General features: G+C 44.6%; 1 protein-coding gene across 2 annotated transcripts in view; it reads left to right on the top strand.

Moving 5' to 3' along the window:
* The first annotated feature begins 223 nt into the window (after positions 1–223).
* LOC126412862 (palmitoyltransferase ZDHHC8) overlaps positions 224–25,991 on the top strand; it is a 290,461-nt gene continuing 264,693 nt past the window's right edge. For both annotated transcript variants that reach the window (XM_050082741.1, XM_050082732.1), the window contains exon 1: positions 224–596. In XM_050082741.1, the coding sequence (XP_049938698.1) occupies positions 505–596 (92 nt within the window). In that variant the 5' untranslated portion in view covers positions 224–504. The remainder of the gene's footprint in view (positions 597–25,991) is intronic.

The following is a 25,991-nucleotide window of genomic DNA, read 5'->3' as shown; positions in this document are numbered from 1 at the left end:
AATAAACAGGAGGACTTGGACTGACTGATAATGTCAGTTATTTAATTTGTTTTGTAGAATATCTCAACTGTAAGTTGTTTCGCACCAGCATCCTGACGTTCTAATTAATTTAATTCAATATTATTGTGCCCGGAATCTTCAAGTTTCGTATGTCAGACATATTCTCATCTTCATTAGATATTGAATTTGTTATTCAAGTTGTGGTAATACGCAGTGAGGATCCGTTTCGCGGACGAATACACACAGGAAATGGGAAACATTAGTAATTTACTTTATCATGTGTTAATAAGATTTGAGTTGCTGTCAAGAAATCGGTACACAAATTAGGGATTATGAAGTGAGGCTGATGAATATGGAACTTGATCAAGCGCAGTGTAGGCACCTACATGTTGACTTAAGTTTCAACGCCGGGATATAGTCCATCAGTAATAGGTGCGGCCATGTTGACCTATAGCAGAAAACTTTTGGAATAATTTTGGCCACAATAATTGTTCAGGTAACATAATGCCGAAATGTGATAGCTGTACGAAGTATACTCCGGCCACATTTGCCTGGATATTGCTCTTGGGCGCAACTACTCTCTTCTTCTATTTTCCGTAAGTATGCATTTGAGAAGCCAAATAATAAACACCATTTGGTTTTAGGCATTGAATTCTTGTTGACAAGTTATGGAAAGGTTGTGATACTGCCAGTCTGCTCGTAAGTTGACATCAAAATTGTGTGACGGTTCTCCTTTTTTTTTTTTTTTTTGTAAACTATCATTCTGTAACGAACTGACATTTAGTGATCTAGCTGTCAAGCAACAAGAGGCCGTCTGTTATTAGCTGCTTAAAGTATTTACATGTTAGTGTTGTATTGGTAACAGATTTTTCGCAATATTTATGGTATTTACGTGTCAGCTTGTTTGTTTTCCCTGTTTTACAATCATAGGGTGTCGTAAATATGGCTACATGATAACGGGAAGTGCCAGTAGTAGCTGTTAGATTGTTTAGTTGGATGTTTTGACAGTAACTGTTATTAAATATAACGTCAAAACAATGCGGTACCCTCCAGTGTTGTCTATGCATTTATTTCTGCTGGAGTGTCGTATTTAACGTGTAATAACAAACAAGTTTTGTCATAGAAGGGAAGGAAAAAAAGCATGGAGATCGAAATATTGACAAACATATTTTGTTATTTCCAAAGTTGGAAGTACTGAAAAATTATTTTTGCTAGCAAATGAGAATCTTCAGTCGAGCTCACTGTATTGCTTGTCCTGTGACTGCTGTAATGTAAATTATGATTAGCTGACTATGTTATGTACTGTTTATCTAAAGTTTGTGTGCAGTATGTTATTGCTAACCCACATGTTATTTGAAGTATGTACTGTACGTTTTTCTTGATACAGACTCCATTTTTTCATTGTTTGTGTGTGAATTTGGGCCTGCATGAAATAATTTTAACACAAATTGTGAAATATCATTATTAATTAATATCTAAAACTGTAATATCAAATGGGGTAGAAACTTAGTCAAAGGAAGTCAAGTGCCCACCTCCTACTGAAGAATGTTGTAACAATTCTGAGAGAGTCGAGACATGTCAAACTGTATTTTATTTGATTGTTTAGTGAGTTGTAAACTGTTCCAGGCTATATATAATTTCTCATTCAGGTGATACTTATGGATTTGCTCTCTTCCTTTCTCTCGTCCTCTATGTTCAGGATACCATTAGTACTTTACCTCCACAGTAAAATCCCCACTTTCCCCACCGTGGTATGAAATTAAGTGCTTGGTTTGTTTAAAGGCATCAGCATAAAGTTCCACCACCCAAGCATTATTTGATGCCTATCTGATGCTGCTTTCAGTTCTTATCATGGAAAAAAGTGGCAGGTACTAGTTAATGATATCAAACATACTCTGGGCTTGTGACAAAAAAATTATCAACTGTCAACCAATGTTTCCAAAAGATATTCCAATAGTTTTTTGGTGCCACTTTCTTAATGTTTCTGTAGATTTAGTGATGTCATGCGTAAGTAGTTTCTTGAGGCCTTTACTTCCATCTTGTTGGTGGCATCATCAGTTCATTGAAAGGTATCACGTTATCTACAAATACTGGATTAGGTTGGACTAGAAATCAGTACGCTGTTCATTCAGTAGAGTTTTCAGGCTGTGGAACATGGTGTGGAAGGGGCGGGGTGGGGGGAGGGGTATGTAGTTTGAAAAAGAACATTGTATACATATTTTTATTTATAAATCAATGGTTAAAAACTTACTGCAGACATGCTGCTACAAACATACTAAAATGAATATACAAATAAGTATGCTGTTACAGCTAGGCTTTATGAAAATAAACTGTTTACAATCCTTTCTGGCACTGATAACATCACTACACTGAAGAGATGCAGAAGTTGGATATTATTCATAATACATAAATCAGAAGGGGATAGAATTGGCAGACATGACCACAAATAAATTCTGCAGCCTCATGTTGAGGTGTATTAGCTTGACTCTTCATAGTTGCTGGCAAATTATTGAAAATGTGTTTTCCTGATTAATGGAAGTGGCAAAATAATAAACTGTCATGGTTCTAATTTCTGGTGGAAAATAATTACCTCATTCCTGGTTATAATTTATAGTGGAAAATAACTGTGCAAGGAAAGTTTGTAGGCTAGTAAGAATCAGATAGGTTTCCAGAGATATTAATTTTTTGTTCTGAGTATGAAACAGCATTCGCATGTTCATTGAGCTTTTAAGTTAGCTATGACATGTGTGTTAAATCCTGAAACTTGGTAGTTCATAGTTACATTTGAATGGTTCAGGTATCTACTCTGTGTCTTTGTGCAAGTGACTTAAGACCTGTTGCAAATCTTTGTAACAGAGTGTTTTCATGGCTTGCTCGCTGCTCAAAATAAGATTTTGCTAAATGGCTGATCATTGAGGAGGAGGAGGAGGAGGGGGGGGGGGGGGGGAGGCAAAATTTGATTATCTGAAATGTTTGGCATTTTACCTACTTTCTAGGTCTAGGAAATATTTTGTGTATGGTAGAAGCTGGTTTCATGTCCTTGTACTGCAATTGTTATCTAGGTACCCCTAAATCAGGTCGGGTGATAGCCGTGTGGTCTGAGGTGTCTTGTCACGTTCTGGGCGGCTCCCCCTGTCAGAAGTTAGTCCTCCCTTGGGCATAGGTGTGTAGTGTTGTTCTTAGTGTAATAAATTAGTTTAAGTTAGATTAAGTAGTGTGTAAGCTTAGGGACCAATGACCTCAGCAGTTTGGTCCCAAAAGACCTTACCTCAACCACCAGGTCGGGTGACAGCAAGGATAACTTCATGTGGTGGAATATGCGCTTACTCATCTATTTCAGCATGAGAAGCAATTAGCCGTCATAGATCAACCACTACCTGCTGAATTATCTGCGTATTTAAAATATTGTACCAGTAACATTTCAAAGCAGTGTGCATATTTGAAGATAATTCTATCCTGTGATCAGTACTCGTGTATCATTTTAACAATTTGCAGATGTGTTGTAAAGCATTCTGTATGCCCCTAATGACATGTTGTATGACAGTTCTCTAAGAACGTAACTGTAGCAAAAAAGCAGCCTTTGAAATAGCAGCTGAAGTGTTTAGTTAAGAGAAAATGAAATTCTGAGAAAATTTAAATTAAAACTTTAAAGGGGTGTTGTGAATTACCTCTGACAATACTAAGATTTCATTATCCTCCTAAAGGCTTACTTTGTCTTCTGTTTGGGATCAAGATGAGATATGTACAATAAAATCTGGAGTACTTTGAAAATTGATGGATTGGAAACTGTTAGAGGAATTTATCCTTGTATTACAGATTACACATAAATTTTGTTGTTTATTCTCTTTATCATGAGTTACATAAAATATTAATTAATAAAAAGATTAATTAATGTCAGGTACTATTAAGGACTCTTGTATCTAGTGATGCAGCACCTACTGCTTGCTTCAAATGACTGTAGGTTAGGCGGATGCCATATCCGATTCCGATAAACACTAGATATTTTTTCTCGTAAAGAAAATGGTTACCTTTCTAATTAATCACAATCGTATGCATCAGTGTATACTTCCTTCATATTTGAAGATTCGGTTGTCTGTCTGTAAATTTAGTGAAGTATTGGTTTGGAGAATTCATTCAGAAAAGTACATCTGAATCACTTTCTTGTGATACCACGTATGAGCCAGTGTAATCCCTTGGTGATGCTCTGAAACAACCAACCACTTATCAAATTTTCTCCTCTTGCTGGTAACTCTTCATATCACTAATAGGCAGGGGTATTACAAGTTTGTATTTACTTTTTGTAGAAAGCTACTGAGTTAAGTAAAAGAGGCATATGTAGATCCTGTTGTAAATCAAATATTTTAGTTTTCCTTGTAAATTGCCTTTTGACGAGATCTTATCTTTATCTTTGATTGGAAATCTGTATTGGAAAGTTTGTAACGCTCATTATGTTCTTTCCTCAACACACTTTTATTTTTGTCAGAAGGCAGTTTTGATTTTATTTGATTTAATAAGGGAGACAAATAACAATGGTTTTAGCCACTTGTTGCGCGCACCGAAACAAAGTGTATTAGAAGGTCTCTCTTCTTGTCATTCTAGTAAGGCCAGCCAGTACCACTGAAGATTAGTACAAGACCATTCACTAGGTCTTTCTGAGACACAATCTCTTCAGTAATTAGTATCCCAAGTATTTTGTGCCTTTTAACTTCAGTGCTTCACATTAGAAGATAGTGGTGCAGTTTCATCCCACAACTGCATAGTCTGCACGTACAGGTTTCTCTCTCTTTATTTAAAGTGTGCAGATGTTTCCTGAAGTTTGTACGGTCAGTTGTTAGACCTACCAGGAGTTTCATCTGTCTCCTGTTCAAGCTGAAGAATGCAGAACTTATCTGAAAACATGGTTTTGCCATCGTTTGCATGCCATGTTTCTCTTTTTGGATTTTAATGGAAAAATTATACCTGCTGCCCCCTGATGTGGCACCCAGGAAGAATGATTAATGCTTCTGTGTGTGCTGTAATTAATCTAATATTGTTATCATGATCCCTATGTGAAAGAGTCGTAGGGGGTTGTATATTCTAGTCATCATTTAAAGCTGGTTCTTAAAACTTTGTTAATAGACTTTCTTGGAATACTTTACATTCATCTTCAAGAGTCTGTCCAGTCAGTTTCTTCAGCGTCTATGTGAAATTCTCACAGGTCAGACAAACCTGTGATCATTTGTACTGCCCTTCTCCGTATATGTTCGATATTGCCGATTAGTCCTATGTGGTATGGGTTCCAAACACTTGAACAATATTCTAGAGTGGATTGCACGAGTGATTCATAAGCTATCTTCTTTGTAGACTGATTCTGCTTCCCCAGTATTCTGCCAATAAGCCAGTGTACCACATGCTTTACCCAAAACTGAGGCTGTGCGATCATTCCATTTCACATCCCTACAAAGTTTTGCACCCAGGTATTTGTATGAGTTGGCCAATTCCAAATGTGACTAATTGATATTGTAGCCATAGGATATTATATTTTTTTCATTTTGTAAACTGCACTCTTTTGCATATCTGAACCTTTAAAGTAAGCTGAAATCTTATCAAAATCTGACTGAATATTTATGCAGATTCTCGCAGACAGTACTTTATTATAGATAACTGTAACATCTGCAAAAAAGTTTCAGGTTACTATTAATATTGTCTGTAAGGTCATTAATATACAGCATGAACAGCAAGAGTCCCAATACACTTCACTGGGTCATACCCAGAGTTACTTTTATAGATGCTGATGACTTTCCATCCAAGATAATATGCTGTGTTGCCCCAACCAAAAAGTTCTGTCCAGTCAAATTTTATTTGGTACCCCATATCATTGAACTTCTAACAGTAAGCATAAGTGTGGTACTGGGTCAGATGCTTTTCGAAAAGCAAGAAATTCTGCATCTACATGACTGCCTTTATCCATAGCTTTCAGTGTTATGAGAGAAGTGCGAGTTGGGTTTCACATGATTGATGTTTTCGGAATCCATGCTGGTTGCCATGGAGGAGGTCATTCTGTTCAAGATACCTCATTATGTTTGAGCTCAGAATATGTTCTAAGATTGTACAACAAATCAATGTCAAGGTTATTGGGTGGTAGTTTCGTGGATCACTTTTGCTACCCTTCTTGTAGACGTTTGTGGCACATGCTGTCTTCCAACTGCTGGGCATGGTTTTTGTTAGGCATCTTCAATAGATTATACAATGGCCATTCAAACGAAACGCGGTCTCAAGAGTAAAGTAACAGTAATTATTTTATTAACTCAAAAATGTTGTTATACACAGTACACATACTCAAAAATAGTCGCTAAAACTGTTGGCACGTTTATCCCATTGCGACACTAGCCGGTAGATTCCATCCTTGAAGAAGCTAGTAGGATGCTGTCGGATCCGGACCCTGACCCAGTCACACACTTCGCCGTCCGTTGCGAATTGATGTGCGTGAACAGCTTGTTTTAGAGATTCAAACAAGTCATGCGGTGATAGGTCCAGACTGTGCAGTGTATGTTCTAGTGTTTCCCACCAAAATAGCTACAATGTTGTCTTCACCACATTGGCCATGTGTGGGCAGGCATTATCATACAGGAGGATAATGCCATTGGACAACATGCCTTGGCGTTTAGACTTGATGACTCATATAAAGTTCTGTAAAGTGGCTTGATAACGCTGGGTATTGATGGTGGTTCCCCCTTCAAGGAACTTCACAAGCAGTGGGCCCTTGTGATCAGAAAAGGACATCATGACCTTACCAGAACTGGTGTTCACAGCCTTTGACCTCTTTGTAGGTTGTGAGGTTCCATGTTTCCACTGCTTGCTCTGACGCTTGCCTTCCGTTTCAAAATGGTGACACCACGTTTCGTCACCTTTGACAATATGTGACAGTAAGCTGTATTCCTCCTCATGATAACATTACGTATGACTCAAACGAAGCGCCATTTGAGTATTGCGCTTTTCGGTGGTCAGATGGTGGGGAACCCACTGCGCACAGATTTTTCGAAAGTTCAAGTGTTGATGCATTATGGTGGGGATGGTGTCCACGCCAATACCCAGTGACCAATGTATCTTGTCCATGGTGATTCTGTGGTTGTCAAAGACAAAAAGCATTCACTTTCGCAACCATTTCTGGTGTGATGACACGATGAGCCTGCCCAGGACGAGCATAGTCTTCCAGTGACGTGCTTCTCAAGGCATTGTTTTCGCCATTTCACAACACTTGAACGACTCGGGCTGTACTCACTGTACACAGCCTTCTTTTGTAGATACATTTCATCGCCTCTAACACTCTCCACTGCCAAAAATCAAATCATTCCTCGTTGTTTTTGTGTACTCACCTGCATGTTCGGTAGTGGACGATAACTTGTGTGACCACCTTCTCTTCGGGGTGAAACAACACTGTCACTATGCAACATCAAATGGTGTGCACGCCTCACACTCTACCAATAGATGGCACCACCATACCTGCAGTTATGTGGTGCCACCTTATGTGTAAGGCAAAGGTAAAAGGTAGACCCACTGACCAGGTTTCATTTGAATGGATTTCATAGTTAGGAGAGGGGCCAGCTCAGCTGCAAATTAAGTACAGAATCTGATAAGGTTTCCATCGGGCCCTCGAACTTTGTTCAGTTTTAAAGAGTTCAGCTATTCCTGGACACATCTGACACTAATGCTTATTTCACTCATCTTCTCAATGGTATGAGACGTCTCCTTGGTTTTCCTTTCTAAAGGTCCTTTTGAAAGCAAAGTTAAGCAGTTCAGCTTTTGTTTTGCTAGCCTCAATTTCAGTTCCTGTCTCACTTTCTAGGGATTGGACACTTTGGTGCCACTAAAAGCTTTTACATATAACCAGAATTTCTGTGGGTTCTTTTTTCAAAGATCATTTGATGATATTTTGCTTCACTAGTAATTGAAGATGTCATGCACTGCTCTCTTGTCAGCCAAACATGTCCCATTCACTGTGCTCCTGTCTATGGTCCTACACTTGGTTTTACACCTGTTGTGCTGTAGTCCCTTTTTGTTCAGAAATTTCTTTGCAGTGACTATACCATGGAGGGTCCCTTCCAATATGAATTGTTCTACTGGGTACATATACATCCAGTGCATGGTCAAGTGTTCTTTTGAATTCGAGCCATAGTTCCTCTACATGCTTCTGCCATATGCAGTTCCTCATTGTGATATGAGGTACTGCTTTTGTGTCTGGTTTACCGCACGTGTGTGTGCGCGCGCGCGCGCGCGCGCGCGCGCGCGCGCGCACACACACACACACACACACACACTTCTTCCTGTGGTTTTTTCATGAGACCTTCATTTTTTTGCTCATAGCTTTCTTTTCTTTCTTTCATCTGTCCACTTTCTACCAGTCTTTTCGGCTCTTGTCTCTGGCTGGACTTCCCACTTGCCTATTTTGTTCCTGCAGTGTCCTGAATACTGGGTTGAGCACGAATAAGGTCTCTTTGTACTTGTTCGGCCCATGTCATACATCTGAGGTTTTCAGTGGCTACTAGTATCTGGCTTTGAGAGTCTTTACTCAAGGAGTCTGTGTATGTGTCCATAGAATTTAAGGCGTCTTTTTCTAATGTCAGCAGCAATATTTGAAATTTCCTCTGTAGTTCTGTTGGTTTGCAGTTTATATCCAGGTCCAAGGATTTTCCTAATAATCTTTTGTTGTTCTTTTTGTAGTTCTTGGAGTAGCTTCTTGTTATGGAGTAACAAGGTTTCTGCTGCGTATAGCACCTCGGGTTTAATGGCAGTGCTGTAGTGCCTGATTTTTGTATTCGTGGACATCCACTTTTTATTGTAAAGTTGGTGTGTTCGACTGTAGGCTCTCTTTAGTTTCTGTGCTCGAGTTTCTTGAGATTTTTTTCTAGTCCAGTGGGTTCCAAAATTTCCCCCAGGTATTCAAAATGTGGAACTCTGTTTATCTATCCATATTTTGTGGTGAGATTCTGTATGTTTGAGTGTACACACAAATTCCGTTTTCTCAAAAGAAATTTGCAAGCAAACCTTATCGGCGCATTCCTTGAGTATTCCTATTTGATGTTTTGCAGTTTGTTCATTGTCCGTCAAAATTGCAAGGTCATCGGCAAAAAAAGATCATTGTTGCCACAACTGCTTCATGGTCACTGATACCAGCTTTGATATGGACATCTCAAAGATGTCAGGGCTGTTTGTTGCCATTAGATCCAATATACCTCCATTGTGAGTGCGGTTCCGAACTATCTGTTCTATGTAGTTTTCAAGGAAGGCATTTAGTAATGTTTCTCAAGATGTATTATTGCCCCGCCTCCCCGGTTTCCTTCAGGAATCTTAAAAAGACCAAGTTTTCAAGGTACGTGTGGGTTCTGCCTTGCCTGACACCTTTATCCAGCAAAACTATGTGCCTCAGGGTTTTGTCCTGAGCGTCATCCTCATTGCTATCTCTATTAACCCTACAATGGTCTGTCTCCCCCCCAGGCATCTCCGGCTCCCTTTTTTCCCCTGCGGGTTTGGGGGTTAGAATAGGCCCGCGGTATTCCTGCCTGTCGTAAGAGGCGACTAAAAGGAGTCTCCAACGTTTCGGCCTTATGTGATGGTCCCCTCTCGGGTTTGACCTCCATCTTTCTAAATTTATCCGAAGAGCGAGCCAATTGGGGAAGGGCGCCTTACATGGTGCTCTGTTTCTGTCGTGCAATTAGACCTTTAGCCGGATTTCTCGTTGTTGCAATGGTGTCCCGCTCGTTTTCGATCTCTTGGGCGAGGATACGTCCCTGTGTGCGATTACCACGCTGCACTCTGCAGTGTTTCTTTTAACTGCGACGACGACCTTGGACATTTTTGCACCTAAGATCCAGCACGGTAGCCAGTCCGTTGTGGTGGGGCCGCCATGTACCCTCTTGGTTGTAGCCCCCTGACAACACAGGGATCACTCTACTGATGCCTGCGCCGTTAACTCCCCACGTATGCCAAGGAGTAGATGCCTATCCTCCTGGGGTATCGGGACTCCCGGCAACGGCCATCCTGCCAGGTGGCCTTTGCTGTGGATGGGTGGCGCCCGTGGGGAGGGCCCTTGGTCGGAGTAGGTGGCATCAGGGCGGATGACCCGCAATGAAGCGTGGTACATCATCTCTCGCTGGCACCCAGCCGCCAGCAGTCTCTAAGCGTTCTCGGGCTCAATTTAATGCTCAGAAGTACGATCCGAAAACGTTCCCCTCCCTGGCCACGCCTGGGAAGAGCGTAAGTCTCAGGATGGAGGTAACAGTTATTCGCCCCGATTCTTAGTTTGCACGAGAGCTGATGGGGAGTCTTTTCTCTCCACAAAGCCTCAGTTCTTCGTCGAGCATTTAGAGGACAAGTTTGGGGAGGTGGAGGGCTTGTCTAAAATGCGCTCTGGGTCAGTCCTGATACAAACGGCATCCTCCGCCCAGTCCCGCAGGTTACTTGCTTGTGACAAGTTGGGGGATGTTAACGTTACTATTACACCACATACGAGTTTAAATATGGTCCAGGGTGTTATTTTCCATAGGGATCTTCTTTTGCAGTCTGATGACGAGCTGCGCGCCAACTTAGAACGTAGAGGTGTTCATTTCGTCCGGCGCGTTCATCGGGGTCCGAGGGACAATCAGGTTGCTACCGGTGCCTTCATCTTGGCCTTCGAGGGTGATACGTTACCGGAAAAGGTCAAGGTGATGGTCTACCGATGTGACGTCAAGCCCTATATCCCTCCCCCGATGCGGTGCTTCAATTGCTGGAAGTTCGGCCATATGTCTTCCCGCTGCACTTCCAGCCTCACATGTCGAGATTGCGGACGCCCATCTCATCCCGATACTCCATGTGCCCCGCCTCCCATCTTCGTCAACTGTGGGGAGCACCATTCGCCTTGCTTGCCTGACTGCAAAGTCTTTCAGAAAGAGCGCAAAATCACGGAATATAAGACCCTGGACCGGCTGACCTATACTGAGGCCAAAAGGAAATATGACAGACTCCATCCTGTGAGAATGACATCTTCTTATGCAGCTGCTACAACAACTGTGCTAGCTCCATCAGTTTCGAGACTTCCAGCCAGCTCGATAAGCAGTAAGACTCCTCCTGCCCCCTTGCCCATGGGGGGCTCTACCCAACCGGTTGCTCCTGCACCACCTACCTCAGGAGCAACCTCCTCCCACCCGTCGGGGACGTCCGTCCCCGCTTCTCAGCCGGAGAAGCGTCTAACTTCTTCGGCTACTCTCGCCCGTGAGAGTTCCCTTGGGACCCTCCCTTCCCAGGGTTCCACCAGCGGGAAGGATGACGGCCGCCAGTGGCGTAAGTCCTCACCAGCGGCCGGGCGTAGGGCTTCACGATCCTCCTCTGTCCCGGAGACTGAATCGGTGAAGCCTTCCCAGCCGGTGAAACCCAAGGTTCAGTGAGAGAAGTCCAAGAGAAAGACCTCTAAGGCCAAAGAACTTGCGGTGGCACCAACCCCACCGCACCTTTCGCGCTCTGCGTCTGAGGATGAAGTCGAGTTTCTAGCGTCCGCTGAGGACCTTGATCTCGCTGGTCCCTCAGACGCCATGGATGCCTCTCGTACGGGTACTGAATCGGTGGCAGTGAGTGAACAAGCGGCGTAAATTGCCTTCCCAGTCCTTTCACGCCTTTCTCAGCCATGGACAATATCATCCTCCAGTGGAACTGCGGCGGTTTTTTCCACCATCTAGCTGAGCTCCAACAACTTATCAGCCTTCACCCTTTCTTCTGCATTGCTCTGCAGGAAACTTGGTTTCCAGCAATGCGAACCCCCGCCCTCCGTGGCTATCGGGGTTATTACAAGAACCGGGCAGCATATGAAAGGGTGTCGGGTGGCGTCTGCCTCTATGTCCTTCACACTCTGCACAGCGAGTCTGTCCCTCTCCAAACACCTTTAGAGGCTGTCGCTGTTCGGGTGTGGACGCCACAGCACAGGCTGTTACCGTCTGTAGTCTTTACCTTCCACCGGATGGTGATGTCTCGCAGCATGTCCTGGCTGCGCTGATAGCCCAATTGCCGCTGCCTTTCTTGCTATTGGGCAACTTCAACGCCCATAACCCTCTGTGGGGTGGGTCAGTGGCAACAGGTCGAGGCGCCATCGTTGAGCATTTATTGTCGCAGCTCGATCTCTCGATTTTAAATGATGGTGCCTTCACACACTTCAGTGTGGCGCATGGCACATACTCTGCCATTGACCTTTCAATCTGTAGCCCTAGCCTCTTACCGTCTGTCCAATGGAGTGTGCATGACGACATGTGTGGTAGTGACCACTTTCCGATCTTTCTGTCACTACCACAGCGTCACTCTTCTGGGTGCCCTAGCAGATGGGCTATGAATAAGGCTGACAGGGACTTGTTCTCCTCCACTGCCGCTCTTGAGCCTCTCTCTAATGACGACATTGATGCGGTGGTTCAATCGGTCACCACCGGCATCGTTACTGCCGCTGAATCTGCCATTCCCCGCTCCTCTGGGTCCCCTTGGCGGCGGACTGTGCCTTGGTGGTCGCCTGAGATCGCTGCAGCGATTACAGATCGCCGGCGGGCGCTACAGTGTCACAAGCGACATCCCTGCATTGAACACCTGATCACCTTCAAACGGCTGCGTGCGCGGGCCCACCGCCTTATCCGCCAAAGCAAGCAGGAGTGCTGGGAGCGGTACGTGTCCACCATTGGCCTCCATGTCACTCCATCGCAGGTCTGGGCCAAGATTCGACGCGTCTACGGCTATCGGCCACCTGTCAGCGTCCCTGCGCTCTCGCTGAATGGAGCAGTTTGTACTGACTCCGACGTCATTGCAAACCACTTAGCAGAGCATTTTGCTATGATTTCCGCTTCTGCGAATTACCCTACGGCCTTCCGCTCCATTAAAGAGCGGATGGAACGTCGGAGCCTTTCGTTTCGCACCCACCATCCAGAATCGTACAATGTTCCATTCAGTGAGTGGGAATTTCGCAGTGCCCTAGTCGCTTGCACTGATACCGCTCCTGGACCAGATAGCATCCACTGCCAGATGCTGAAACACCTCTCAGTGGACTGCCAGCGACGGCTCCTCGACCTTTACAATCGTATTTGGGTCGAGGGTGAGTTTCCGTCGCAGTGGCGGGCAAGTATCGTTATCCCCATTCTGAAACCAGGCAAGAACCCTTTGGAGGTGGACAGCTACCACCCCATTAGCCTCACAAACGTTCTTTGCAAGCTTCTCGAACGGATGGTGAGCCGGCGCTTGACTTGGGTACTGGAGTCTCGGGGCCTTCTGGCTCCATCTCAGGGTGGGTTCCGTAAAGGCCGCTCCGCCGCCGACAATCTGGTGAGCCTGGAGTCGACCATCCGTACTACCTTTGCCTGCCGTCAGCACCTGGTCGCTGTCTTTTTCGACATGCGGAAGGCGTACGATACGACATGGCGTGATCACATCCTTTCTACGCTTCATGGATGGGGTCTTCGGGGCCCTCTGCCTATCTTTATCAGAAATTTTCTGTCGTATCGTACCTTCCGCGTGCAAGTCGCAGCCTCATATAGTTCCACCCACGTCCAGGAGAACGGTGTGCCACAGGGTTCTGTTTTAAGTGTCTGCTTGCTTTTAATAGCCATTAACGGGCTCGCTGCGGCCGTGGGAAATTCTGTCTCTGCTTCCCTGTATGCTGACGACTTCTGTCTTTATTACAGCTCTACTGGCATTGCAGCTGTTGAACGTCAGCTACAGGGTGCTATCCGCAAGGCGCAGTCTTGGGCTGTAGCTCATGGGTTCCAGTTTTCGGCAGCCAAGACCTGCGTAATGCATTTCTGCCGGCGACGCACTGTCCACCCGGAGCTGCGGCTTTATCTTGCCGGCGAACTTCTTTCAGTGGTGGAATCACACAGGTTTTTGGGGGTGGTTTTCGATACCCGGTTGACTTGGCTGCCTCATATCCGGCAGCTTAAATAGGCGTGTTGGCTGCATCTAAACGCTCTGAGATGCTTGAGCCACACCCGCTGGGGCGCCGACCGATTTACCCTGTTGCGGCTCTACCAGGCGTTAATCCAATCCCGTCTGGATTATGGGAGCCTGGCTTATGGCTCAGCATCCCCCTCTGCGTTGCGGGTGCTGGACCCAATACTACACAGCGGGATCCGACTTGCCACTGGTGCCTTCCGCACCAGCCCTGTGGACAGCGTCCTTGTTGAGGCAGGTGTCCCTCCACTGCGGGTGCGACGCCAACAATTACTGGCTGCTTATGCTGCCCGTGTTTTTAGCTTGCCTGGGCATCCAAATTACCGTGTCCAGTTCCCGCAGTCGGTCGTCCATCTGCCAGATCGTCGGCCCCGGTCGGGTTGTCCGATCGCCGTACGCGTCAAGGAGCTTCTCTGCAGGCTTGGGTTTTTCCTTGTTCCACCCCCTTTCCAGGCGCCCCTGCGTACACCCCCGTGGTGTGTTCCTCGCCCTTGCCTTTGGCTCGACTTGGCACAGGGCTCGAAGGACTCGGTCCCTCCAGAGGCCTTCCGCCGCCGCTTTTATTCCATCCTGGCCACGTATCAGGGCTCTGGAATTGTTTACACCGACGGTTCGATGGTTGCTGGTCGTGTTGGGTATGCGCTAACTCTAGGGGACCATTCCGAACAACGGTCCTTGGCGGCTGGCTGCAGCGTTTACACTGCTGAGCTAGTCGCCATCTTTCGAGCCCTAGAGTATATCCGCTCCTGCTCAGGTGAGTCCTTCGTGATCTGTAGCAATTCCCTGAGCGGTTTACGAGCTCTCGACCAGTGTTTTCCTCGTTCTCGTCTGGTGATGGCTATCCATGAGTCCCTGCATACTCTTGCGCGTTGCGGCCGCTCTGCGGTCTTTGTATGGACCCCCGGTCATGTCGGTATCCCGGGCAATGAACATGTTGACCGCCTGGCGAAAGAGGCCACGTGTAAACCATCTCTGGATGTTGGCCTCCCAGAGACTGATTTGCGGGCAGTCCTCCGCCGAAAAGTTTTTGTGCTTTGGGACGCTGAATGGCGCGATCGGATCACACCCAATAAACTCCGTGCCATTAAGAAGACGACGACTGTGTGGCAGTCATCCATGCGAGCCAACCGCAGGGAATCAGTCGTCCTTTGTCGGCTCCGCATTGGCCACTCTCGGCTAACACACAGTTATTTACTGCGCCGGGAGGACCCTCCTGTATGTCGCTGCGGGGCGGCTTTGACAGTGGCCCACATTCTGTTGGCCTGCCCCCTTTTAGCTGTGGTCAGGCAGACATTTGCGCTGCCTGATACGCTCCCTGCCATTTTATCTGATGACCCTGCTATGGCTGCCTTAGTTTTACGTTTTATTAGGGCAGGGAGTTTTTATTCTTTAATCTGAGTGTTTCTGTTTTATTTTATTGTTTTGTGTTGATTCTGGCCTTTGGCCTACGGTTTTAAACTAAGTTTTTAATGTGTTTTCGGTGGTTAGCTTTTCCATTTTTTTTGTTCCTATGGTCGGCCAACCACCATCACACTCCATGTGATTTTATTTCGTTTTGTCTGGTCCTTGTCTATGTTTCTTTTGTTCTGTGTCGTCTGTCTCCTATTCTGTTGAACATTTTTTATTCTCTGTGGGTATTTTTTAGTATTTTGGAAAAAGGGACCGATGACCTCTGCAGTTTGGTCCCTTTAATCCTTAAATCAACCAACCGGCTCCCTTTTCGTCACGGTTTTGCCATCTGTTGCAGTTCTCCATGGACTTGTCTCATTTAGCAATGACTTCAGTGATGTCTCGATCGTCTTTACTCGTGGAGCATCGACTATTGCTTTCAGTTTTCTACTGAGGAAACATTTGTATGAATTTCTGGTGCTGTAGTTGGTTTCTTCCACCGTCTTTACATGTTGGGCCTGTTGCTCTTCTGTTAGTTGAAACTATGAAATTCCTGGCGCTCATGCACGATAGGAAACTTTCTTGGTCCTCCCACCTATCTTACCTGGCAGCCCGCTGTACGCAGTGCCTCATTGTCCCGTGTTCCTCAATGGTACTTCCTGGGGTGCAGATAGAACAATCCTCCTCCATTTGTACCAGTCCCTCATCCATTCGAAACTAGACTATGAGAGTTTTGTTTATGCAAATGTACGTCCGTTCGTCTTACGCCATCTCGATACTATCCGCCATTGTGGCATCCGTTTGGCCGCTGGTGCCTTGTACACTATCCCGGTTGAGAGTCTGTATGCAGAAGCTGCTGAACTACTGCTGTTGTACCACCGTGACTTTCTCCACAGCAGATATGCATGCCGTTTCTATGCCATGCATGGCCTCCCATCCTCTGCCTCCTCCTTCGGTGACTCCTTTGATCGCCAGTATAGGGTGCATCCATCATCTCTGTTACCTCCTGGAGTTTGCTTTCGGCTCTTGCTTTGGCATCTTAATTACACACTACCTGCAACTTTCCTCGTGGGTGTGAACCCTTCACCACTTTGGCTTCATGTGGCGGGCCGTGTTCACCTTGGCCTTCATTCACTTCCTAAGGGCACTACTCCAGCCTCGTTCTACTGCTTTCAGTTTCACGACCTTTGCATGGCACTTTGTGATACTACCTTTGTGCACACTAATGACTCTGGGACTGACCGGTGTTGGGTGTGCCTTTGTCATTGGTGCCGACGTATCCCGGTATTGACCTCCGGAACACTGCTCAGTATTTACAGCAGAGCTCTTCTGCCCTGTATCAGGCCATGCAGTACATCCAGTGACACAGGCTTTTCAATTGTGTCATCTGCTCAGATGCCCTTTGCACCCTTCAAAACTTCTGTGTGCTGTACACCATCCATCCCTTTGTGCAACAGGTCGAGGAAAGCTGTCACTTGCTCACTCTTAATGGGGCAACTGTGATGTTTATGTGAGTTCCTGGTCACATCAGTCTGGCAGGAAATGAGACTGCTGATGATGCTTGCCAAGGCTGCAGTCCTTGTACCTTAGCCCACCAATGTAGCAATATGGCATAGGTCATTTAATTTTTAGTTCTGGATCTCTGTTTCTGTAGGGCATATTTTATAGGCCTTTCTCCATGTCCCTGTTTTTATGTATCTTCTCTTCCATTGATTGGGATGGATGTGCAGTTGTTTTTTTAACTCCTCTTCTTTCTTCGTGTTCTACAGTTTTGACATGGCCACATATGAACCTAGTGGTTTTTGCGCCCTAAAAACAAAACGAATATACATTTGAGAAGCCTCCAGCCTCACTACCCTCAGGGGTCCAGCATTTGTTTGCTGAGTACGGGCTTGGCGACCCCAGGGTTCCTGAGCTGGGGACTGGTAAGTGCTGCCAGTCTCCTGTTAAGCTCTGGGCATGCGTTATTGACCACTGTACTGTGTGGCAGTGTAACAATGTGTGTCACAGGGAATGGGGAACTTGGCTTGACTGCTCGGATCGTGACGATGGTAAAAACCTGTATAAAAAACCTCTCAATCTCAAGGTGTGCTGCATGCTGATAAGGTGCATGGCTGTTAAGGTAGAATAGTTGTTAGTGGGCAACCTCTGGGGAACCTGCCGCACCTGAGTTGTATAAGGCTTACTCAGGCATGCAGGGCTCTGTCTGAATGGACTCTTGTTTCCCTAGCATGCATCAGTTGAATTATAGTAACAGGGCTTATGGAGTCATAAATCAAAATGTGTTTTTGGTTATTTAGAAGAAGGAGGGGACATCTGGAAAACGTGTCCCCCTTCTATATCCATAAAGCCTTGGAAGGACTTCTGGAAGCCTGAACTCTATTAAGCAGCTGTGGAATGGTTCCCTCTTGGTTGAGACTAACAGGGCAAAGCATGTGTAACTACTTACGAAGACTGAAAAATTGGGTGAATGTGATGCAACTGTTGAACTGCAAAACTCCCTTTACTCTAGCAAAGGTGTGGTCACATGCCGTGACATTATGGATATTGACATAGCCGAACTTAAACAGGGGATAGTGGATGTAGAGCAAAGGATGTGTAGGAATAATGTAGAATTTGAGAATTCTCCAACGTTATCTTCTGATCACATCATGGCAGGTTTTCTTCGACTTAGGGTCAGGCCTTATGTACCTAACCCTATGCGGTGCTACAAATGCTAGCGTTTTGGTTGCACAACGCTGAGTTGCGGGATTGAAACGACCTGTGGGAAATGTGGAATGGCAACCCACGAAGCTGGGATTGACTGTCCATCTCCAGCAGTCTGCGTTTACTGTTCTGGGAGCTACCAAGTCTGGAGCCGAGACTGCGCTGTTTTTGCAGAGGAACGAAAAATTCAGGAACTAAAAGTCACCAGCTGATCACCCATGCTGAAGCCAAAAAGGAATATAAGGCGACAAAACCTCTTGTCTTTACCACTCCTTATGCTTCCATGGTGCAGAAATCTGTTCCTAAGGTCGACGCCATGATGCAGACGTCGTCCAGTTTACAAACCTCCACCAACAGCACCTGTACTTGCATGAACATGCCAAGGCAAAACGAGTAAGGGTAAAGCAATCCAAGCAGTTACCACAGAAAAGACCAGCAACAGTTCCATAGTGAGTGTCAAGAAGGCATGCAACAAGCACAGTGCCTCCAACGCCCCCTTTCCCCCTCATTCTCGAAGGGATAAAATGCAGGGAAAGGTTAACAACGTTCAGTTCAAAAGCTGTCTTGAGCGCTGTCAGAGGTCATTCTTTCACGTCTGACTAATGAAGAGGACGTCATAGAAATAGACGCCTTTGATCCAGGCAGCCCCTCCTCTTCGATCTAAAAGTACTTCACCTCTGTGGTGCAAAGATAGGGGTAAGTTAAAACCACATAGATGACATGGATCGTATCCTACAGTGAAACTTGCAAGGGTTCAGCATGCATGTGGAGGAACTCCATCTCTTATCTCAGGGTAGACCACTGTCTCTGTGTCTCCAGGAGATTCATTTCCATCAATCGTACACTCCTGAGCTACGAGGCTATGTACTCCACAAAAAAGAACAACCTAAGTGGAGAGAGAGCTAGAGGAGGCATAGGTGTTTTTGTCAATACCGACTACCACTCACTGCCCCTCCCACTTAAGATGGCTTTACAAGCAGTTGCTGTATCAGTCCACATGCGTCATCCATTGAAAATATGTTCTGTTTACTTACTCCCATATGAAGCACTTGATGAAGAGGCCCTAACTGACCATATTACTTAGCTCCTCTGCACTTTCATCCTCTGTGGTGGTTTTGATGCACACAATGTGCTCTGGGGCTTGCAACTACCTGCCTCAGGGGTAAAGCAATTGAGAGGCATCTCATGTCGTCATGCGCGTACTTGCTAAAAGCAGGACAGAGCACTCACTTCTGCACAGCAACTGGGTGGTTCTCTGACATTGATCTTCGCTGTGCTCTCTCGCTCTTGCTCACATTGCTCAGTGGGAAGTAGTTGATGACTTGCGCAGAAGTGATCACTTCCTGATTTGGATTCACCTGCCAGATAGGATGGAACGCGAAAGGAAACCGCCGCGGTGGGTGCTCAGTAAAGCCGACTGGACACTTTATAGCCAGTTGGCCCAGTTTGAACATTGTGCTAATGTCGAGGCATGGGTGGATCATATTACCAAAATGATCCATCATGCCTTTGCAGCATCCATTCCACAGTCCACGGGACAACAGAACAGGCGGTCTGTCCCTTGTTGCAGTGTTGAGCTGTGCAACCAGGATCAGGCATGCGGCTCTGCTTAGGCTCAAGTGTCATCCAACTGCAGAGAATCTTGAAGCCTTTCATGTGGTGAGGGCAAAGTGTCGCCAAATTATTCAAGAGAGCAAGAATAGGTTGTGGCAACAGTTCCTGAACACGATTAATCATTCCACCAAAAGTTGTGTTGTGTGGGAGACCATCAGAAGAATTTCTGGGAGAGGAGGCAGGTGCCTCATGACTACTGTAATGGGGAACAACACTCTCCAAACCAGTCCACGAGACATTGCCCCGACTGTGGCAGCATGTTCTGCCACAGTTACTGTAACAACCAGTCAGGGTCCAGGTTTCCAGCACCATAGAGTGGTTGCTGAGAGGTGTAGTTTGGACTTCCAGTCCATCTGTGAAGAAGATTACAACTGTCCATTTTCCATGTAAGAGCTGGATTCTGCATTGTGTGCAGCTTGTAACACACCCCCTGGTCATGACAGGATCCATTACAGTATGCTGCAGCACCTCACAAGGCGAAACAGATATCCTCCTCGCACTTTTCAATGCCATTTTGGCGTCAGGTCACTTTCGCGACTCGTGGCGTGAGGTAATTTTAATTCCTCTTTTAAAGTCTGGGGAAGACCGTTCATGTCCAATTAGTTACTGCAGTGTTGCCCTCACTAGCTGCATGGGGAAGACATTGGAGTGGGTGTCAACCACCGCCTTGTCTGGATCTTAGAATGCAGGCAACTCCTTAGACACTTTTCAGTGTGGGTTGAGAAGGTATGGCTCCACTTTCAATAGCCTTGCCCTCCTGGAGGCGGCTATGTAACAGGCTTTCCTATGCTGGCATCACCTTTTAGGTATATTTCTTGACATCAAGAATGCCTGTGATACTACTTGGAGGTATCTTATCTTGGGCGGCTTCAGGAATGGGGTTTTCGTGGTTGTCTTCCCATTTTTATTCAGTCCTTCCTCTCACTGTGATATTTTAGATACCAAGTCGGTGACATCCTGTCTGATCACCGTGAGCAGGAGAACGGTGTCCCTCAAGGTAGCACTTTAAGTGTGACTGTCTTGGCCATAACTATTAACAGCATTAAGTCCATAGTGAAAAGTCCTGTCCAGCCCTATCTGTTTGTGGATGACTTCTTTGTGTTTCGCTCTTCTTCAAGCCTTGCAATGACAACATGTCAGTTCCAACTAACTCTTTGAGGTTTGGATGAATGGGTGCAGAAGAGTGGTTTTAAGGTTTCCATCGTGAAGTCTGTGTGTGTTCTTTTTAACTGTTCTCGTTCCATTGTAAACTTTCCTGTGTCGAGGATGAGGGACACTGTAAAAGTAAAGACACAGTTGACTCTAAGATTACATGGTTAACACATCTTGTTGTTGTTGTTGTTGTTGTTGTCTTCAGTCCTGAGACTGGTTTGATGCAGCTCTCCACACTACTATATCCTGTGCAAGCTTCTTCATCTCCCAGTACGTACTGCAGCCTACATCCCTCTGAATCTGCTTAGTGTATTCATCTCTTGGTCTCCCTCTGATTTTTACCCTCCACGCTGCCCTCCAATACTAAATTGGTGATCCCTTGATGCCTCAGAACATGTCCTACCAACGGATCCCTTCTTCTAGTCAAGTTGTGCCACAAACTCCTCTTCTCCCCAATCCTATTCAGTACCTCCTCATTAGTTATGTGATCTACCCATCTAATCTTCAGCATTCTTCTGTAGCACCACATTTCAAAAGCTTCTATTCTCTTCTTGTCCAAACTATTTATCGTCCGTGTTTCACTTCCATACATGGCTACACTCCATACAAATACTTTCAGAAATGACTTCCTGACACTTAAATCTATACTCGATGTTAACAAATTTCTCTTCTTCAGAAACGCTTTCCTTGCCATTGCCAGTCTACATTTTATATCCTCTCTACTTCGACCATCATCAGTTATTTTGCTTCCCAAATAGCAGAACTCCTTTACTACTTTAAGTGTCTCATTTCCTAATCTAATTCCTTCAGCATCACCCAACTTAATTCGACTACATTCCATTATCCTCGTTTTGCTTTTGTTGATGTTCATCTTATATCCTCCTTTCAAGACACTGTCCATTCCGTTCAACTGCTCTTCCAAGTCCTTTGCTGTCTCTGACAGAATTACAATGTCATCGGCGAACCTCAAAGATTTTATTTCTTCTCCATGGATTTTAATACCTACTCCGAATTTTTCATTTGTTTCCTTTACTGCTTGCTCAATATACAGATTGAACATCGGGGAGAGGCTACAACCCTGTCTCACTCCCTTCCCAACCACTGCTTCCATTTCATGTCCCTCGACTCTTATAACTGCCATCTGATTTCTGTACAAATTGTAAATAGCCTTTTGCTCCCTGTATTTTACCCCTGTCACCTTAAGAATTTGAAAGAGAGTATTCCAGTCAACATTGTCAAACGTGTTGTCCGAAAATGTAGTAACGCCTAACCAGAAAATATTCGCGGGATAACTAAACATGTGATTCTGACAGGGGTAGTGCAGTTAATTTGCGAACAAATTTTGACAATGGCAACAGTAGGTACAGAATTGGTGATGACAAGATTGTTAGAACGAGGAAGGAGAAGAAACGGGGACATCACACAAATTATGGAAGAATAAGATAATTCCAAATTTATATTGAGAAGCTGGTGTGTATGAATGAAATGTGAAACTATTTCCAAACATAAAGCTTTTTGCTTGTAGTAGGCCTAATAAGCTTTTGATATTGGTACTTCGTGAATTACATTCTGTCGTGTTATAAAAATGGCCATTTGTGCCAAAACAGTCTCATTTATTTGATGTGTCTTACAAAACTGCTGCCATTTTAGAAAGGCCTATTTTGTTTTATCTAGCAGATAGTGACAAAATAGAGGTAATCATACCGAGAAACCACACCAGTCTTGGGCATTATTTGTATTAACAGCTTTTTCAGTATTAGATAATGGCATTTAGTTTTTTCATGTAGCAAAACGTTTGACTAACTTTGACGAGGTAATAGATCCTTTCGCAGAAAGAAAAGCACGCCACGTAAAGCTGTAGCTAGATTAGAGAGCAAAAATGCTAGGAGCTAAGGTTTGAAGAAATGTGTAATTTCTTGCTTCTCTTGTCAGTATTAGTCTTATATATCCTGTATTTAATTTTATGTCGCACAAAACAGCAAGTTATTAACTAATAGACAATAGAGTTCAGATTTTCTGAAGAGTTCTTGTTCTCTCAATTACAAATAATCCCATCCGCTATTAATTATGAGATTTTTTTAAAGAGGGGCAGGTTGTCAAACTGGCCGATGGTAGCAGGAGAGGCACCACAGGACATTTCAATTTCCACTCGCCTGAATATAGTTCGGATGTCAGGTAGAAAAATGCTTTATGAAGAGGCGTGGCACTGCACTTTGGCATAGTTAAGACCAAATAATATGTCTTTCATTTCCTCGAATACATATGTTTTATATTTCAGACTTTTCAGAAAGATGTGCGCTACAAGATGAACATATTTTGAAAATTCGATTTTTTTTTTAATATTGACTCGTTTCGCAAATGTAGATCCGGGCTGATGTGCAGAGCAGTCTGAGTTATAGTGGGTAGTCTCCACATGACCCGTGTTTACATTTAGTGATTTTGCTGTTTCCCCTTCGTTTACTCTCACGTCAAACGAAAACAAAACAGATATCTGTGGCCGGGAGCTATCAAGTGAATTAAAACACATTCTCATAATTACGGAAGGCTAAAATATGTCATTAGTTTCAGATTTTATTTTATTTCCACCTTTCTGACAGTCAAGCATTAATTGTCTTGCGGAACAATGAAGTTATTTTTGTCTGTTTGCTAAAGAAATTTTACTTTTATTAACCTTTTCTGCAGAGGCAGTCAATGTATTTGAAACGAAATGTTTAATTCCACAGTACTGGCTAGTTTCAACTGTTTGCTGCATTTCAAGTGCGCGTTTTCATTTTCTAGCACGTATGGCATTATTTCATAATAAAGAACCAAACATTATATAATACAGTACTGGTGCTCAAAGAAAATTTACATCCCGAAAACCACACTGAAGAGTTTAATATCGGGTTGAGGTCTACTGCATTGGGAATCTGGACATACGAATATGCACTTTTAAGTGTGCACTTTAAATGTGCACATTTTAATATTGTTCACGAAATTCTGATTCTCTTGCAGTATCCTCTGATGTCTTGTTTCTTTTATGCCACAGTGTATGATCTTTCAATGTTTTACATGTACATACATATGGGCTTCCTACGTCATGATAGCTACCCAAGCGCGGTGTCGCCTGTTACCTTCGCTTTCTGGCAACTGCTGAAACAAACCTATTTCTAACAGGTCGCAGGAAAATATTGCGAATAGTGGTTTGAAAAGCGTTACTTTCAAAGTAAATATCCTTTTATGTAAGTTGAACTATGAATTTATTAAATCACAGAGCGTTTGACTCTCATTTAAAAATCAACTCTTTGATGATGCATCATTTAGAAGAATTTCGAACCCTAAAGATGAGACATTTATGTCATTATTAAAAATTTTGCTGGCACATTTGTGTGATATATCTTAAAGCGTAACTCGCACAAAAAAGATAAACAGTATATGCGAAAGCTTAGCTTCTCTTGCAGCTTGAGAACAATATTATAAGTGAAAACTTTGCTTTTCTTGTAGCAACACTATGTATATTAATTTAAACTATTAACTTTCCCTGTTTGTACTACTTAACAGTGATGTTACTGTTGGCTGACTACATCACGTGTCCTATGCTCTGAATTCCTCTGTCATCGGCTGGTGAGATCACGTGACATGAGCTACGAACGGCCTACAAAAGCACATCGAAATCTTGATATCAATGATTCGGAAAGTAACATGCAGTGTTTGGTGGAATTTCAATGTATACTTTCGTAATACGAAAATACGCAGCGTACATGTTGCTGCACATCAAAGATGTTTCCAAAACATGTCTTTTTCCCTGAGTTTCGTTTTCTAAATTGCCGGGAAATTGTACGCCCGTGTATAAAACCATAACCATTCAAAGAATTGATAAGGGAAAATATACCGTCACCTGGGAGAAAGTGTATTTTTAACCGGGAAATCTGGGAAAAATCTGGGAATTTTTTTCCTTGTCCACGTATACACCCTGCACACTATACCTCCGTGCATTTTGACCTACCCCCTGTGGCAGGTATTCCGGCTGATGGAGGGGTCATGTTGCTGGTTCGGGATGATATCTACTACGATCCAATCACATTGCACACAGATCTGCAGGCAGTTGCCATCTGATTCACCTTCTCCACTTTCACATTTTCCATTTGTACTTTTTACACTCCATCATCGTCTGCCTTTACTAGGGCGGACATGATACAACTGATTGCTCAGCTTCCTACAAAATTTTTTTTGATTGGAGACTTCAGTGCCCACCATCCCCATTGGGGCTCTCCAGCATCCTGCCTGAGAGGCTCACTCTTGGCAGACCTTTTCGACCACCTCAGTCTAGTCTGCTTAAATACTGGTGCACCTACCCTCCTTTCGGACACAATGCATACCTATTCCCACTTGGACCTCTCAGTATCCACTATCCAACTTGCACGTTGGTTCAAGTGGTATGCTCTGTCTGACACATACTCAAGCGACCATTTCCCCTGCATAATCCATCTCCTGCAACACACCCCTTCTCAAAGTTCCACTAGCTGGAACATCTCCAAAGCTGACTGGGGGCTTTTCACCTCACTGGCGACCTTCCATGATCAAAACTTCTCCAGCTGCGATAGTCAGGTTGCATACCTCACGGATGTTATTCTCACTGCTGCTGAATATTCTATCCCTCGTACTTCCTCTTCGCCACGTCGAGTCCCAGTTCCCTGGTGGACTAAAGCATGCAGCAACGCTATTCGTGCTCGGCGACATGCTTTACGCACTTTCCTACGCCACCCTACGATGGTGAACTGTACCACTTACAAACGACTCCGTGCACAATGTCGTCGTGTTATCAAAGAAAGCAAAAAGGCTTGCTGGGTGGCTTTCATCAGCTCATTCAACAGTTTTACTCCATCAGTTGTCTGGGGTGGCCTGCGCCGGCTATCTGGCACCAAGGTCCACTCCCCGATTTCTGGCCTGGCTGTAGCGAATGAATTTCTTGTGGCCGCTTTTACGCGGAGGTTTTGAGCTCTGCCCTTTACCACTTTGCCTTCCTTCCCCAAAAACAAGCAGAGCAGGCACGGCCACTTTCTTTCCAGTCTTTGAATCGTGAAAGTTACAATGCCACCTTCACCATGCGGGAACTCGAAAGTGCACTCGCCCGGTCCCGATCCTCTGCTCCGGGGCCGGATGGTATCCATATTCAAATGCTGAAGGACCTTTCTCCTGCACTTAAAGGCTTTCTTCTTTGC

The sequence above is a fragment of the Schistocerca serialis genome, chromosome 1, assembly GCF_023864345.2.
Source record: "Schistocerca serialis cubense isolate TAMUIC-IGC-003099 chromosome 1, iqSchSeri2.2, whole genome shotgun sequence".
NCBI classification, from domain to species: domain Eukaryota; kingdom Metazoa; phylum Arthropoda; class Insecta; order Orthoptera; family Acrididae; genus Schistocerca; species Schistocerca serialis.
Note: the sequence above shows the minus strand (reverse complement) of the source record. Positions and strands in the feature narration are given on the sequence as shown.